This window comes from Cavia porcellus, unplaced genomic scaffold, assembly GCF_034190915.1.
Source record: "Cavia porcellus strain 051 isolate PalLab524CR breed Dunkin Hartley unplaced genomic scaffold, mCavPor4.1 scaffold_9, whole genome shotgun sequence".
In the NCBI taxonomy this organism is placed as follows: Eukaryota; Metazoa; Chordata; class Mammalia; order Rodentia; family Caviidae; genus Cavia; species Cavia porcellus.
This window is the reverse complement of record NW_026947492.1, coordinates 23934346-23951304: the sequence shown is the minus strand read 5'-3', so window position 1 is coordinate 23951304 and position 16959 is coordinate 23934346. Positions and strand designations below refer to the sequence as shown.

Here is a 16959-nt window from a genome sequence, read left to right as displayed (position 1 = left end):
CCCATCTTACCTTTTCCTGTTTGACGGGAGGTTAGGAGGAAGTGTTGCAGGCAGTCTGCTTTTTTTTTTTTTTTTGTCTTTTTCTTTTTTTATCGGTACCGGGGTTCAAACTCATGACCACAGACTTGCAAGGCAGGCGCTTATGCCGCTGAGCTAAATTCCCAGCCCCAGTCTGCTTACTTTTAATGTGGCAAATCTCCTGTGATGTTTAAAGTGTCAGCGTAGTATCGTCATCGTGGAAAGGGAAGGTCTTTCCCTTAAGTCTGTTTTGTAAAGGAACCAGGTTTTGAGATAGAGATTTTCTGCATGTTGGTGTTCAGTAAAGCCTTTGATTTGGTCACTCATCAGTCTTGTGTTGACCAAGCAAAGAGCAGCCTATATTTGTATTCACCAAATTGTGGCCAAGCAAGCTGTGTCCCTTCACCTTCGGTTTTCCCCTTACTTTGTGATTTTTCGTTATTGAACTGTTCATCCGGCACAGCAGAGGTGCAGGTTATCAGCATCTACCAAGAAAGAACTTGGGCTGCGCAGCACTCAGGCCTGGGCATGACCTTGCCCCTGGCCTACATTTTAGCATCTGAGGACCTGGTGCCTCTTTTTTTCTTTTTTTTTTTTTTTTGGGTCTTTTCTCTTTTTATCGGTACCGGGGATCGAACTTACGACTGCCTGCTTGCAAGGCAGGCGCTTATGCCGCTGAGCTAAATCTCCAGCCCCTGACCTGGTGCCTCTTAAAAGGACTAAGAGCGCCTTTCTGTAATGTGTGTGTGTGTGTGTGTGTGTGTGTATAGACAGTGTATACAATATGTGTACACACCCACCCAGAATGCCTGGCACATGTCGATACATCATATTATTACAAGTGATTTCGTCATTTTTACCTTTCTGCCAGGTTTTTTTTTTTTTTTTTTTTTTTTTTTTTTTTTTTTTTTTTTTTTTTTTAGACAGGGTCTCTATGCAGGTTAGGCCCTTGAGCTTACTTTGAAGCCCCAGCTGATCTCGAATTTATGACGATCTTCCTGCTTCAGCCTCTGGAGTGCTGGGATTACAGGTGCACACCACCATGCCCAGCTCGCTATGTTGCTTTGTAACAAAACTTCCCCCTCTCCTTCTTTGAGGTTGAAACAGTAATTTATTGAAATGTATTCACCCACTTCAAATCTTGGCTCCTGTTCTGTCTCCCCAGGCACACTGCAGACGGACCCTTCTGTCCTTCATGAACACACGCGTGCTGGGCAGATGACTGTCCTCCCCGCTGTGCTGCTATAGGGGGCCCAGACGCAGAGCCAGCCTGCAGGGGAAGATGGATTCCAAAGACGAAGGCGCGCACGTCTGGGCCCCATCCGCGGAGCACGAGCAGGGTACCACACAGGTGAGGGGCGCACTCCCTGCCCGCTGCTGCTGGCATTGCCTTGGTTGGGTACAGTTTGCCACCAGATAAAGAGGGAGCAGCTGTGGTGTTGAGTGGTTGGGAGGAGGCGAGGTGAAGGACCTGAGGTGAGGAGGAGGGGCTCCTGCTGAGCACGCCTCCCACGCCAGCCCCCGCCAGCCCCCACGCCAGCCGCAGGGCTGTGAGCCTCATGCTCACCCCACCCCCAGGCTCGCAGCTGTCTCTGCTCTCACTGCCCCAGTCACTGCACTGCCCGTGCACCAGGTGAAGTTGGTGGCAGAGCCCTCCAACGTGTGTCTCCTGTTACCCGTGCGGTGCTGTGATTCTTTGTAAGGTATGTTGGAGGTGTAAGGTATGTTGGTAAAGCCAGAGGCCTCTTCTTTTTCAGTTCAGGATGGTTCCGCCTGAGTCACAGTCCAGGTGGCTCCTCTCTGCTGCTGCCATTGATCTCTGCCTTTTAAGTCGCTGTCAGCCAACCGTGTGTGTTTTATTTTTAGCGGTTTTTTTTTGAGGAGGTGAGGGTTGAACCCACCGCCTTTGTAGTAAGTGACATTCACAGCCCTTTTTAATTTTTGTTTTGAGGCACGGCCTTGCCAAGTTACTAATTTGTCCAATCTGGGCTGGAACTTGTGATCCTCCTGCCTCAGCCTCCCACAGTAGTGGGATTACTGTAGGTGTACCTCTATGCCCATCTGACTGGGTGTTCTTTCGACTCTTCTACCAAAGGCAAATCTCTGCATTTTTGGCATGGATTTGAATTTGGAGATGGATCAGTAGTCATGGCTAAAGTATTAAATTTAAATTTTTATTTAATTTTTAATTAAATTATATAACTGAAATTCTGTCTTCAAAATTAGGAACATTAGGTAGGCGTGATGACAAATACCTGTCATGTCAGTACTTGAGAGGCCAAGGCAAGAGGATCACCACAAGTTGAAGGCCAGCCTGGGCTGCATAGTGAGTCCAGGCCAGTTGGAACTACATAGTGACACCCTGTCTCAAAAAAAGAAAAAAAGGACCATTAAAATACATAAGTAAGAGAATCTTAATTTAAGCAATACATATTACAATAAGCAAAATTGATCTTCTGGTATGATTTAAAAATCTCAGTCCATAAACTTTAAAAAAGCAGTTCCAGAGATGTTTCCAGCAGAGTAACAGAACAGTGCTCTGTTTCTCATGGCAACCAGTTTGAAAGCTGAGACGTATTATTTCAGTATATTTTACTAATCAAAAAGCAGAACACAGGAAAATCTGGTTGTGATGCTGAGCCCTGGGTCTCCATCTGGTAGCCAGACAGCAGATAGCAGAGCTCAGGAGTCCCACTGTACCCCCTTTCCCAGTCACCCCTGTCCTGACCAGGAAATCTGGGGAGTAAGGAGAACAAGCAGAAAGGTTTATGTCTAAACCTTTTCAGGAAATGGGTTTTCCATTTCTTAGCCCTAAACTAGTCTTTACTGTCAGCAAATAAATCTAAAGTTAAAACATTATAAATCTGAAGTTACAAAGTTACCGTACATTAGCTAAAACTGTGCAAATGCCCTAGCAGCCTAAACTTTCCAGTGCATAAACTCCACCTGCTTGGATGTCAGCCTTCACAGACGTTTTCTGTAACTGGCTATATTTGATTGTATTTGTAGGTTTCTTCCGAGGGATTGTTAACTTTATATTATCTCTGGAGTCTGTTATTCCCCGCTGCAGAAAACTTACATAAACAAGTTAGATCTAGTGCTAAGGCAGTAGGAGAATACGGAGTCCAAGCTGGGAGCGCTCGACTTTAACGTGACTGGTCTCCCCCAAATGCACGTGTGGGCCCTCTGCTCCAGACCCTGAGTATCAGGCATCAGACTGCGTCCCAGCTGTGGCCTCATAGACTCGGTGCTCCACAGCTGGCCACTCAGAAAGGATTGTGCAAAACTCAGTTTCTACTTTTAGTTCTTGAGGTCCTGGGAGACAGAAAGTTACTTACCCTCGTGACAGCTGACAGAGTTGCTCCAATTTCCTTCCAAGTACGTTATGAAGGTTTTCTGTCTCCCGCCTCCTGGCAGAGGACTTGTGTCACAGTCATTCACTCAGCAGATGTTTCCTGCACTGCTTCCACTGTGTCCTTAGGGTAGGAAAGGACAGAAGGAAGAGAAAGTGACCTTGTTTACTGTCTGCTGAAAAGTACAGTTTGTTATAAAATAGAATTTTTATGAAATGCTGACAGCAATTAGTTTTTGAATCTTGACTTTTTATTTTTCACATTGCAGAATAATTTCTATTTGGGTGGCATTTTTAAGTAGGAATTTGTAATCACTTTTCCATGATCACTTAACCACTCCTCACAGCTCCCCAGAAGAGTCACCTGCCTTGAGCATTTGAGGCAAAAGAATTTAAGTCATTGCCTAACATAAAGCAGTAAAGCAGTAGCAAGGTCCTTACCTCTAGCCTCCTGGTCTCTAACTCGGTGCAGGTGAAGGTGCATCCACCTCCATTCTTCTTTCATGGGTATGTTTGAGAAGCGCAGGTGTGCTCAGCTGGCCACGTACCTTTGTGAGATTGAGCTTGTTCATACTGTACACTTGTCTGCTTTTCACCCCAGGTCCACTTTGTTCCGGATGCTGGAACCGTGGCTCAGATTGTTTACACTGATGAGCAGGTCCGCCCGCCCCAGCAGGTGGTGTATACAGCAGATGGTGCCTCCTACACCTCAGTGGACGGTCCAGAGCACACACTGGTATACATCCATCCCGTGGAAGCTGCGCAGGCATGTGAAGGATTGTTTTTAATCTGCTAATTAATGAATTCACCAATTGCTTGTGTTTATTTTCCATCAGTCACTGTGAAATGTGCTAGTGGTACAGAAGCCATTTAGGTAACATTTGTGCCCTCTGGGAGCTTATAACCAACTTGGCCTAGCTAGCACTAGATGGTTGATTTATTTAAGTGCAGTAACGAGTTAAGAGCACTGGCTTTGTTTCAGGGCTTCTCATTACTAGATTATCAATTTGTTAGTTTTGCTGAGTATCAAGAACCATGTACTTAATTCTGCATAGTTTAATCAAATGTGCTCAGTGAAAGAAAATATTCAGATTATTTTAGTTAATGTATAAGCAAAAAGATCCTAGTAGCTTACTGACTACTGATTCTTACAACTGTAATGAAAGCCAGGATATTTACTCTGTATAATTTTAGTTATTTTTATTTTTTGCCAGGGACTTGGGTTTTCCAAACATGCAATGCAACTATTCTCCAATATGCAAATATGATTTTATGTTCTTGTTTAAAACGTATGTTTTAAATTTGTTTATTTTTAGGTGCCAGATATAGAACCTAGGGGCTCACGTGTGTTAAGCACACATTTTTTTTTTATGTTTTTGGTACTGGGGATTGAATTCATGAGTTCACGCTTGCCAGGCAGGTGCTTATGCCACTGAACTAAATCCCCAGCCATAAGCATGCATTTTGCCCCTGAGCCATACCTCCAACATGTGTTTTTAAAAATCACTTTTCATGCTTTGTAGTAGGGTCCTGGTAATAAAAAATTTGATATATTATTTAATCAAGAGGCTCAGATGACTTCTAAGAAGAAGTATGGTTCACTTAACCAATACTTTTATAATTTATGTCAAGATGAAATTGACAAACACATTTTTGTGAGTGCCACTGCTTAGCTTTTGTTCTCTGTATTAAAATAAGAATACATAGCTCCTGCAAAAAAATCTTCAATGCCAAACTTTAGTTAATTATGATGTTACTGTTTGAATTTTGATAGTTTTTTTAAAATGTAGAATATCTGTTATTGCCTGAAACTTGCCTTTACATTGTTCCAGAAGCTAAAGCACAACCTTAGTTCTTGCTAAAGTCTGAAGCAAATTGAAGTCCTTTAGAAGCTTCAGAAGAAAGAATATTTTTCTGGCTACAATATGTTAACTGTGGTATTTTGGCTATGATAGTTTGAAAGATTTTCCTTAATTAGTTTGCCTGCGTTATCCATTTGTAATGATGATGATAACTTTACTGAATTTATCCAAAAAATCCCCTATAGACTAGTAAGTTCAGTCTATGTCCTTTCTCTCTCTGAGAATAAATGCATGCATATATTGAAGGAGCTGTAAACTTTGTGTTTATAGTTCTTTTCTGTATGTCTGTATATCTGCATTCATTTTCATTAAATCACAGATCTATTCCTGTGTGTGGCCTTACACGTGCATATCCTTGTTCATGTCATGTCTTTTGTGTTTTCACGATGTGCCTTTCTCATTAGCTGTGACACTGAACCTCAGGAGACGCTTTTCTTTTAGGGTGAAATAGTGAAATACTGTTAGCTGTTCGGGGTGGTTCATTTATACAGTCTCACTGGAGTCATCTGAATGAAAGGCTTTAGATGAAGGTTGTAATCTTTATCTTCTTTAATATTGAAGGATTAGTAGTCTTAAGGGGAGATAACTCTCCCCAGAGTTGGGAGTTGGTGTTTAGTAATAGAATAATTTTTTCTGGGTAGGCAAGCTGTCTAAAGATCTATTGATAATTTTTTTCTTTTTGGTCTAGACTCTGTTTACAGACCCAGGCCAGGTAGCTTATGTCCAACAGGATACCACAACTCAACAGGTAATAGTTTCCTTTTTACCATTTGTTGTTTGGGAATAATACTGTGAATGTCATGGTTCCCTGAAATGTCCCTGTACCCCTCTATCTGTGCCATCTCTGGATATTTATACTAAAAGCATTCTGTAGGTTTTTGGTAGAAAAAAACAAAACAAAACATAACATAAATACTGTTTCATTCCACACAGGATATATTAACCTGGTAAAAAGTGATTTTTCAAAGAACTTTGAAAAATAAGAATGTACTCTTTCTGCTTGAGTAGTCTACCAGCTTGGAGGGAACTTAGGGCCTGTCTTCAGAACCAAAACAAACTAACGAACTGTCTAAACAATGCAGATAAGTACAATGTTGATTTATATTCCAAAGAATGATCATGAGTCTTGCCTTTAAAAAAATACATTTAGAGGGCTGGGGATTTAGCTCAGTGGCTCATGTGCATGTCTGGCAAGCGCGAGGTCATGAGTTCAATGCTTGGTACAAAAAAAAAAAAAATTTAGAAATGTTTTTATGCTGGTTCTGTTTTTATATGTTGAAGAAACACTGCTTAAATTTTATGCGAATCTGGTGGCAACCTTCCTCATTCTGTCTTCTGAAACACTGGGATTTTCCTTTATAGCATGTCTTTCTTCTGCCAATGTTTCTAATATGTACTGTTTGACTTTGTGGGACTTTTTGTTTCTCACAAGGATATGGAAAGCATAAAAAAGGGGCAAAATTTGACATTATCTGTCTTGCCCACAGGGAGTGTGAATTCAGAGAGGTTTATTTTCATGTCCACTGGTGTGACTTTTATTAATGTGTACACCTGAGCGCTGTGAATGATAAAGTATTATTGGGATGCACTATCTGCAGCTTAGTTTATAATTCTTACTTGGACATGTGTGTAGTGAAAGAGTGAATTCTGAGGAGCCTTTGTTTTACGTTGGGTTGAATTTATTCCTGACCAGCTGTGAAATATAGTATTGTGGGGGTCTGTGAGCATGAATGTCCATTTATTGATTCTATCAAGTAACAATGGACTATTATTATTATGGATGTATATTTATTGGGGATGTGCTATTATTTATATTCTTTGTGTCCTGTTTTACTGTAGGTTCTGTCTTGCTGTTTATTACGATAGAGAACAGGATATCATATCATATCATATCATGTACTATTTCCTTAGGATAAATTCTTTGAAGAGAAAGGCTGAAAGCAAAGATTACTGACATTCTAAGTTAAGAACCAAATATTTGTGTGAAAATGGAAAAAAGATGCAGGGATAAAAATGCAGCAAGTTAGATAAAACCCCTGAACCCTAAACATGAGCTGGAATGTCAGTATGAATTCATGGTACATTTCTCTTAAAAAACGTGTTTTCAGGCTGGGATGTGGCTAAGTGGCAGAGCACTAGCCAGAACGTGTGAAGCCCTGGGTCCTCAGCATTGCAAATATGACATTGACAACAACATAAAAGGTTTCTAGCTCTGTCCACTGAGGGGAGATAGACACGTTGTCCAGGGGTGATGACTGGATAGACTTCTCCACTCCGAGGTATCCAGGCTCCTTGGAGGAGTGGCGGGTTCCAGCACTGGGGAGGAGGGCAGTGTCCAAGGTGAACATGGAGCGCCTTTTCTGCCATGCGAGGAGCTGTTGGAAACTTTGGGTATCTTGTGGAAGGAACTCAAGATGTAACTTGAAGGGGTCAAAATGGGACAACTTTACCATCGGAAAAGGATAATATTTATAGTAAATTTAAGTAATTATAACAGTATTTCAGGTCAATAAATTCATAACTGATACTGAAAAAAGTAGCTCAAAGGTCACTTTTTGAGAACAACCAGGGCCACCATCACATTATTCTAAAAGCTGGTAAATGAAAGGGAGTCCATCCTTTCTCTCTGGAGGTATCCAGTAAGCAGTTGCTGGAGGAAGAATATTTCTGTACAGCAGCATTCCAGCTACAAATGTAACACTATTTGCCTCTCCCAGTGAAATATGGATTGCAGTAGTGATCAGCCACAGCGGTCTGAAACCCTCGGGAACGGCTGATGAGGACTTTATGGTGGACAGAGTAGAATCCTCTGACCATTGTTATTATCACTAAAAGACACATAAGCATCCATCACGCACTTCTGGTATTACATACTTCCTCGAATTGTAACATATTTAAAGTATTCATCTCTTCTCATCAAACTGGGATCTAATTGCGTCTCTGGATTTAACTATCAGCTTCTAGGAAGTATCACAGACAAATGGAACAAATTAAAAGACATATAAGAGTGCAATCTTCAAAATCTACCCTATGAGAAGCTCTGGGACAAATTGCCAGGGTTTTTTTCTTTTTCCTTTTTCTGTTTGGTATGTGTATGCATGTGTGCATGCGTGCGTGTGTGTGAGCACTGGTCCTGGAGACTCAAGTCAAGTGTTTCCTGCATGCTGAACAAGCATGCTACCACTGAACTGTACCTTCAGCCCCACATTTTTCCTGTAAATAAATTGTAAGGGAAAAGAAGGGAGAGCAAACAGATTGAAGCAGACTTCAGGCACATGGCAGGCAGTGCAAGGTGTGGTGTGTGTGGTAAAACAAATTTACTGACAGTCAAGACTGTGGAAAAGCTAATCGTTTATCGATGTGTGACAGGAGAGCGGCAGGTGAACCTGGGAGGACTGTCCTGTGCAGTGGAAGGCTGAGCTTTTGTATTTGCTTTTAACATAAGAAGGCTATGGAAACATCATCCCAGGGACGCTTTCACCTGCTCATGGTGGCTCCATGTCCATTTGTCTCACTTCTGAGGATAGCCAGGTGTTGTTTGGAGACGGAGTAATGTTTCCTTTCATGGTGTCCAATGCCCTTGGCATTGCTAGACAGTCCTTACAAGTAAAATTAATTAATAAACAAGTAGAGACTAACAGAGGTTAGTGATCAAGAGGATCAGAATAAAATATATGTTTGTACTTGAAAGGGACTTTTAACATTATATTGGGATAGGGAGAAATGGTGTCAAGACAGGACAAGCGATTGGATCACCTAGCGATATACACAGCTCCTGTGCGATTGTTTGCAAGGTGGAAAGTTTGACCACAGACTCTTCGGTCAGCTGCAGAAACAATGGTAAAATAATCATGATTCTCCACCTACCAGTGAGGTGCACCTGCGTTTAGATCCTAAGTAAAACAAACCAAATGTAAAAAATATTATGAAACAGTTGGAAAATGTAGCACTGTCTGGATATATAATAACAATTAGGGATGGGTTACTTTTAAGTATAAGATATAAAATATAAAAGTCAAGTTAGGATATGTATTATACTATTTGTAGATGAAAATGTGTAGCATGTCGGTATTGCTTTAAAGCAATCTGATGAGGGAGAGGGGGAGATTAGTGGAAGTAAGAGTAGTTGAGCCTTGTTGAAGCTGAGTGCTGAGTACTTGAGATTTATTACGCTGTTTCCTCTCTATATCTTTGAAATTTGTCTTTTTAAACTAGGAAGCTATTTTAATAAGATTTTCTAAATTGTATTTTTGGATACTGAAAAAAATTTATATTCCCACCAACAATATATGGGAACGCTCATTTCCACACAGACTTGCCACACTGATAATTTGTATTCTTTTTCAAATTTTGCCAATCTGATAGGTGAAGTGGTATTTTGTTGTTTTAGTAATTAAGGCATTGTTTTAATTAAAGGTCTTGTTGCTGTTTGCAACTCAAAGGGCTCATCTCCAATCTCCAGAAACAATCTGCTTGTTTCATGTTTTGTGCACGAGGAAAGTTGTACTCATGCTGCTCTGTGAACCCTAGCATTACAAGATAATATAACCACCGGCTCAGTATCTTTATTGTATTTTCATTTTTTCCTCTTTTGTTGCTTAAGATTGAACCCGGGCCTTAAGTGTGCTACACATGCGCTTTACCAGTGAGTGACACCTTGAGTCCCAGCGTCTTTCTTTACTGTAATTTCCTTTCAACCAGCACAGCTTTTATTTCTGGCTGTCACACCTCAGCGGTTGTCAGTTTATTCAGTGACCTGGATAAATTCTGGGTGGAAAGTTGGGCGAGGGTTTAACATAGGTGATGGTTATATTTATTTTTTTCTTTTTGCCTTAGAGGTTTGTTTTCAGTTGTTTTAAGTGCTGATGTACTCTGTTTGAAGCCTTTTTTATATAAGCGTTCCCTCGTCGTTAAGAAAGGCTCCAGACACAGAAGCAAAGCTCCTCTGTGTGATTCCTGCACACTGAGAGGAGGTGTACTGCCCTGATAATTGGTCTCAGCAGGGGTGAGGAAGCATTCTGTCATGTTTGCGGCTGTCCAGGGGCGTTCATATTTTTCTTCTCAGATAAATTGCATCCCAAAATGCTTTGTCTAGTTCAGAAATAATTACAGGGTGACGTTAGGTGGGAAGGAGTAGTAGACTGCAAGGGTAACAAATTCTTTTTGTATATGGCAAAATGCATGGACTGGAATCATTTCATTTCTTCTTCTTTTGTTCTAAGTAAAATAGTCACATGTTACTGATCACCCCTGCCTGGCTGCACCTTAGGAGCTTGTGTGTGTTAGCTTGTCTGGCTCGGTACTCAAGGCGTGGGGGATGTTTACTTATCTGGCTACTCTCCTTGAAAGACCAAATTCTGTAGGAGTCATAGTGAATTGGAGAAAGAAACAAGGCAGAGGCAAATTTTGGATTTCATCTTTCACCTTAGAAGCTGTGTGGTAACACCTGGCCTCAAAAGAATTCAAATAGCACTCAGTAAATGTCAGCTGAATATGAATTAGGTAACCGAGTTGCAAAGCATCCTACTGTACGTATGTGGTCAGGTCTATGCTATCTAAAAATACACGGTTTTTACCTGGAAGTGACCATTACCACCCCTCTTTTCTGCCTTTTTAACAATTTTCACCATGCTGACATATATTCAACCCTGCTTCAGTGTCAGTCCTTGAAGATAATGTGGAAGCGTTTAGATCTTTTCTCTGACGGTCTTCTAGGAGCATTCTAGCACTGGGGAGCAGGCAGAGGTATTGATACTGTTTTGATGTCACTTTCTCAGAGGTGGTGAGAAGCCATCGACAACCCTGCTGAACTAGAGTCCTTTCACAGCATCTGTTGGGGGAAAATACGTCACTGTAGCCTCACTAGAGTAACTGAGCTGCGGCATTCATTCTTTCAGGTCGACTCTACAGAGAGAAAGAATTTATGAGGCACAGAGATGCATGTATGCTTTGGTTTGTTCAGTGTGATAACTTTCATCACTAATGGTATAAAATTTAAGTGACTGAATAAAGCACAGTATCGTAACCTATGCTGGAATGCTGAGTGGGAATGAAGTCATTTCCTTCCAGGATGTGGCGAGGGGCCAGAGCCACTGTATTGCCAGAAGCCCTCTAACCCTTTCCTTGTGGGATCCTCACCTTCACTAGGCATTTTATTCTGTCCTTATTGAAGTTAACATAGAGCCTCTCCCATGCAGAATTTCCTGAAGACTGTAGTTAGAGAAGTAAAATGTCATGCAGAAGTCTGGGTGTCTGGCTCAAATAACAGCTTAGAACATATGCACGCGGGGCTAGGGATTTAGCTCAGCGGCATAAGCACCTGCCTTGCAAGCAGGTAGTCGTGAGTTTGATCCCCGGTGCCGATAAAAAAGAAAAAGACAAAAACAAAACAAAACAAAACAAAAAACACACATATGCATGCAAGTTGACTGTAGTGAGCTAGGAGTTCAAGGCCAGCCTGGGTGATACAACGAGACCCTATCTGTTAACTTAAAAAATTAAAATTAGTAAAAGTAACATGTGTGCCTGCTATTTGAGATAGCTGATTTTATGTGCCCCTCGCAGTTTGAGCTTTTAAAATGTTGTGTGGTGGTCTTAAGCTGCTGCAGCAGGTCAGGCTCTATGGGCACATTCAGAGTATTTCCTTTTAGAGGCTGAGAAGTGCTTAGATTTCAGTGCACACTAGAAAATGGATGTTTCTGTGAACAGCAGCAAGGAATCCCTTTAAATGTAGGATCCTTCTCAATGCCTGAAGGGGTTGATATTATTTCCCAAAGGGCCAAGTGTATTTCCACAAACTCTTCTTTGATGAACACCTACTACATGCGCAAGAGTCTTGTCTTTTGGTACTGCAGAGGAAGTACACAATGTCTCCTCCTTCCTTACAGGATTTATGAGAGCAATAGTTGTCTGTTATTAATACTGAACATTTACTAAATGCCAGACATTCTGTTACTGTCCTCATGAACATCTTGTTTCATTTAATCCTACAACCAGTGCAATATGTACTCTTCAATCCTTACAGATAAAGAAACTGAACTTCAGAGATGAAGTTCAGAGACGTTTAGCCTAACTCTGTCTGAGTCTAGTGCCCATGCCAGGGGGTGCGGGTAGAGAGAACAGGTGGAGACATTCTCCGGGGCAAAGCAGATGGTGTTTGGTGATGGACACAGAGCTATGCGGGGTGGAGACTGAGGTGCAAGGTCAGAATCACAATTCTAAATGACCTTGGCAGACCAGTAGAGCAGATTAAAGCAATCAAATGAAATTTATCAGAGATAGGTGCAAAATCCTCATTTAAAACAAGTTATTTAAGTCCCAGGGAAGAGGAAGACAGTTTAATAAAGTGCTCTGAGAGGAGACAATCTTGGTGATTTTAGTTATCTGTGAGCCCAGGTCAGGGCTGCAGTAGAGCAGTGACCGTTACAGACACTAATATGCTCGGATGCTGTATTTGTGAAATCTGGAACCCACTGAAGAATGAAGAAGACAAGCGAATCAGGGAGACGGAAGTTCACCCACATAAGAAAGGCTGAACGAATTCGAGGTGTTTGGTTCTCAGGTATTTGACTCATGTGGCAGGAGGTTTAGACTGTTTTTTTTTGTTTGTTTGTTTTTGGGGTTTTTTTTTTTTTTTGTACTGAGAATAGAACCAATGACCTCATGCTTGTCAGGCAGGCTCCGTGCTGCTGAGTTGTGGCCCTAGGCTTTTCTGATTTAACTCCAGAAGGAAATCACAAGCCTTGACCTCTACATAAAGACGTGCACAGAGAGGGGCTGGGGATTTAGCTCAGCGACATAAGCGCTGCCTTGGGGTCGTGAGTTCGAACTCTGGGACCAAAAAAAAAGACATGCACAGAGGATGTGGGCTCTGGAGAACTGGGCAAGACTGTTCCAGGCCCTGCGGCATCAGACACAGCTCACTGAGAGATGAGGTCCTGATTGGATTAGGAGGCTAGGGGAGGAAGGCAGCATGTGGGGAGATGTGGGGAGTGGGCCAAATAGAGGGATGCATGACTTGAGTGTGACCCATAGGTGACTGGGTGGGAGAGACAGGAGGAGTGTAGAGTGGTATATGATGCCTAAGTCTCATGTTACAGGCATGAGAACTTTTGTAAGGTGCTGCTTATTTTCTGCCCATATATTTGTAAGATGATATTAACCAGAACATCATCCAAATCTTACCTTATTTGCAAAAGACTGATTCAGCAAGAAAGCAATAGGCACTTTGTCTTTCCTGAAAACCTGAGTTTCTCTGCAGTGTTTGAAAGGAGAGCTGCTATCTGTGGAGCTGTGTCGGCTACTCATGGTACCATGTGTTCAGTGTTAAAAGTGAAATGGGCTGAGAGTGTGGCTGAGTGGTGAAGCACTTCCCCAGCATGTGTGAGGCTCTGGGTTCACCCTGCAGCACCGCACCTGCACGGGAAGAAGATGATGTGGGCTAGGTGCAAAGGCCTGTACCTGTAGTCCTAGCTACCTGAGAGGCTGAGGCATGAGGATCACTTCACTCCAGGAGTTTGGCACTAGCCTGTACCATGTAGTGAGTCCCTGTCTCTTAAAATTAAAAAAAGAAAAAATTAAAGTTATTGAAGAGAGGCCAGATTTTCCCTCTGCTGTGTGGAGCCCACCCTAAAAGGGCTGGAGGGACCCTCAATGCCAGCTTTAGTTCAGATGTGCGGGCTTAAGGTCCCACGCCTATTCCACGTCGGTGAATTAGTTAGTGAGTGCATTGTGCTGAGTCTCTGGGGAAGCAGGGCAGGCATCTCCAGCAGGTGTAATGGTCTACAGGAGCAGGGAGAGGAGCCTGGCTTCATGGGTGAAAGGGTGGGGTCAGACACTCAAGGTCAGAGCCTTGTGGGGCTTGAACCTCCTGCAGCCTCAAAGGAGAGAGATCTAGCTTCCTCTTAGCCTGCTGGGATAAGAGGCACAGGGAGGAGGGAAGCAGGAACTTAAAAACTGTGCGCATCATCCAGAATGAAGTCAATCTCTTATTTACAGCTTACGTGGAAACAGGTTTCCCAGGGTCTTGCAGGGATCTTGGAGCTTGCGGCCCAGCAGCCTTGTCCTTGCTGCTTATACTGGGTCCCAGCTAACTAAGAGCAGCTCTCTGCTCGCTTCATACCTAAACTTCTGCCCAGACCCCATTTCCTGTGCCTAACCAGGTGCTGCCTTCCATTGAGAGTGTGGATGGTTCCGATCCTCTGGCCACTCTACAGAACCCCATGGCCAGGCTGGAGGCGAAAGAGGAAGAGGAGGAAGAAGAGGAGGATACTGAGGAGGAGGAGGAAGATGATGGTGAAGACACAGATCTAGATGACTGGGAGCCAGACCCGCCCCGGCCCTTTGACCCCCATGACTTGTGTAAGTGCAGGCGCTGGGCTCTTTCTCATGCATGTGCGTCACATGTGCTGAGCCCTTCCCACATCCCCCATGCTGTGCCACCCGCTCTGCATCTGTCATCCCACTCAATCTTCCCCACCACCCTCGGAGGGAGGCTCTGGCACTGGTGTTTGCTTTCCAGATTTACTAAGGAGGAAAATGAAGTCCAGAAGGTGACAGGCTGCCTGCTCGGAGCTGTGTAAAGATGATTAGGGTTTCAGGGGTCTGATCCTGGGTCTTTCTTTACCAGACTGCTCCAGTGTGTTGGTCCAGGCATGGACTGTTTATTTCTAACAAGTTTGCTTTGTTGCCTTCTTTGTTGCATAAAACCTTTTCAAAACACTTACATGTTCCCTGCTTAGTGAACCACACTAATGTGTTTGACCCCTTCTACCTTCTTAGCAGGTGGGACACTTTCCCAAGGTCCTACACATGTGCTGAGGGCCTGAATTCCAGGTCAGGATGCCTGGCTGCACTGCAGTGGCTTTGGTCAGCCACCTTACCCACGGCCTCTGGTCCCTCCCGCCTGCTCTAAGCTCAGCTCCCACCTCCCAGACCATTATGCTGTTGGTGGATGCCCATGCTCCTGTGGCAAAGTGCTTGCTCCATTCCTTTGTGTCACTTAGGTCCAGTTAGACTTCCTCAGCCTCAAGCTATTTCTCCTGGGCCTCCCTGCATAGGGCCATGCTCAGCCTCAGCTCTCATCCTTGTCCAGTAGAGAACTTCTTTTAGTTTCTCCTGGAAGTCAGAATTTCTGAAGGTCAACTCCTAAGTCAAGTGCACAGAGGTCCACTTGGTTTCATAAATGTCAATACAGAGTCACTCTCTGTTTGAAAGTTGTAGAAATTGAAAAGATTGTTCTGTTCCTGAACCATGTTACCACACAGCCAGAGTGGGTAAAATGGGATGAGCATGACGCCTCCATTCTGTCACTGTCCCTGTTTGGTGGGTTTGCATTTTTCTTTCTGGCAACTAACTAATCTTTCTGGATGCTACCGGAAAGGACGTGAATGTGGCAGGCTTGGTGCAATTTGAGTTCTTTTAGAGTGAGTGAAGGTGGGGCTGATTGTGTGGTCCAAGTGAAGGAAGGGGATGCTGAATTTGCTCATCTTAGCATGATCAGACAGTCTGTGTTGAAATTTCAAACTGTGTAGTACTTTCCCTGCTTGAGTTAGATATGCCCTCTGGTAAGGCTTCACTAGCTCCCTTTGAGGAAATCGATTGTGTTGTGAAGGTTTTCTTTTTCCCCCTAGCAGCTTTATTGAAATAACTTTGTCTCATTAGATGCTGCAATATCTAGCTAAAGACTGCCTTCTTTTTCCTTCCCCAAGTGTTGTAATGGATTTGTAAATTGTGACAGCCAGGGTTTGAATTATTGTCCATCAGAGAGCTAAGTCATGGCCCGCACATTACTTTTGGTAGGCATAAGCAACTTCTGCCTGCTTTAGGAGGAAATGACAACACTTTTATGACCGGCCTATGAAAACTAATGTGTCGCAGTGGAACGAGTAGTGCTCTTGTGAAATGTAATTGAATTCTGGCCCGGAACCTTGCTTTTGGGGATTTCTCAGGTCAGCACTTCTTCCCTGAGAGCAAATCCTGCCCAGGAACTGGACTTTCCTTCAAAGCTGTCTCCCTTTCGCAGGGTGCGAGGAGTGCAACAATGCACATTCTTCAGTGTGCCCGAAGCATGGCCCCCTGCACCCCATCCCCAACCGGCCTGTGCTCACTCGGGCCCGGGCCAGCCTGCCCCTGGTGCTCTACATAGACAGGTTCCTTGGCGGGGTGTTCTCCAAGCGACGCATCCCCAAGCGCACGCAGTTTGGCCCCGTGGAGGGACCGCTGGTCCGGGGGTCTGAGCTGAAAGACTGCTACATCCACCTGAAGGTAACTTCCGCTTTCCCCTCCTCCACTCTGGCCCTACCCTCCTCCCCGGGCACTCATTTTTCTAATTAGCCACATATTCCTTGTGTTTTTCTTGTATGATTAATTTATTGCAAAGAAACTTTTCTGTCTTTGTAAAAAATGGAGATTGTAATCTCAGCCCCTGAAGGCGTTAGATGACTAATTCTAACAGGAATAGTTCTTTTTTATTTATTTATTTATTTTTTTTGTCTTTTTCCTTTTTATCGGTACCAGGGGTCGAACTCACGACTGCCTGCTTGCAAGGCAGGTGTTTATGCCGCTGAGCTAAACCTCCAGCCCCAGGAATAGTTCTTAGGGGCAAGCAGTTTGCTCAAGCTGCCCTCATTAAATGCTAGACCAGGTGGTTTAAACTGAAATTGGGAAGCAAAGGCCCAAGATCAAGGCAAGGGGCAGGGCAGGTTTCTCCTCTGGTTGCTCTCCTGG

The 16959-nt window shown here is 43.4% G+C and overlaps 1 protein-coding gene and 1 long non-coding RNA gene across 4 annotated transcripts in view; one reads left to right on the top strand and one right to left on the bottom strand.

Annotated features, from left to right (window-relative positions):
- Positions 1–16959, top strand: part of Prdm10 (PR/SET domain 10) — a 91734-nt gene that overhangs the window by 33949 nt on the left and 40826 nt on the right. For all 3 annotated transcript variants that reach the window (XM_063256082.1, XM_063256080.1, XM_063256081.1), the window contains exons 2-6: positions 1184–1369; positions 3972–4136; positions 5921–5980; positions 14394–14592; positions 16256–16497. In XM_063256082.1, coding sequence (XP_063112152.1) covers positions 1301–1369; positions 3972–4136; positions 5921–5980; positions 14394–14592; positions 16256–16497 — 735 coding nt within the window. In that variant the 5' untranslated portion in view covers positions 1184–1300. The remainder of the gene's footprint in view (positions 1–1183; positions 1370–3971; positions 4137–5920; positions 5981–14393; positions 14593–16255; positions 16498–16959) is intronic.
- LOC134477650 (uncharacterized) lies at positions 1593–3987 on the bottom strand. Its single transcript, XR_010049741.1, has 3 exons — positions 3812–3987; positions 3357–3494; positions 1593–2380 (listed from the first exon to the last, which is right to left on the bottom strand). It is a non-coding gene; the product is annotated as an uncharacterized LOC134477650 (long non-coding RNA).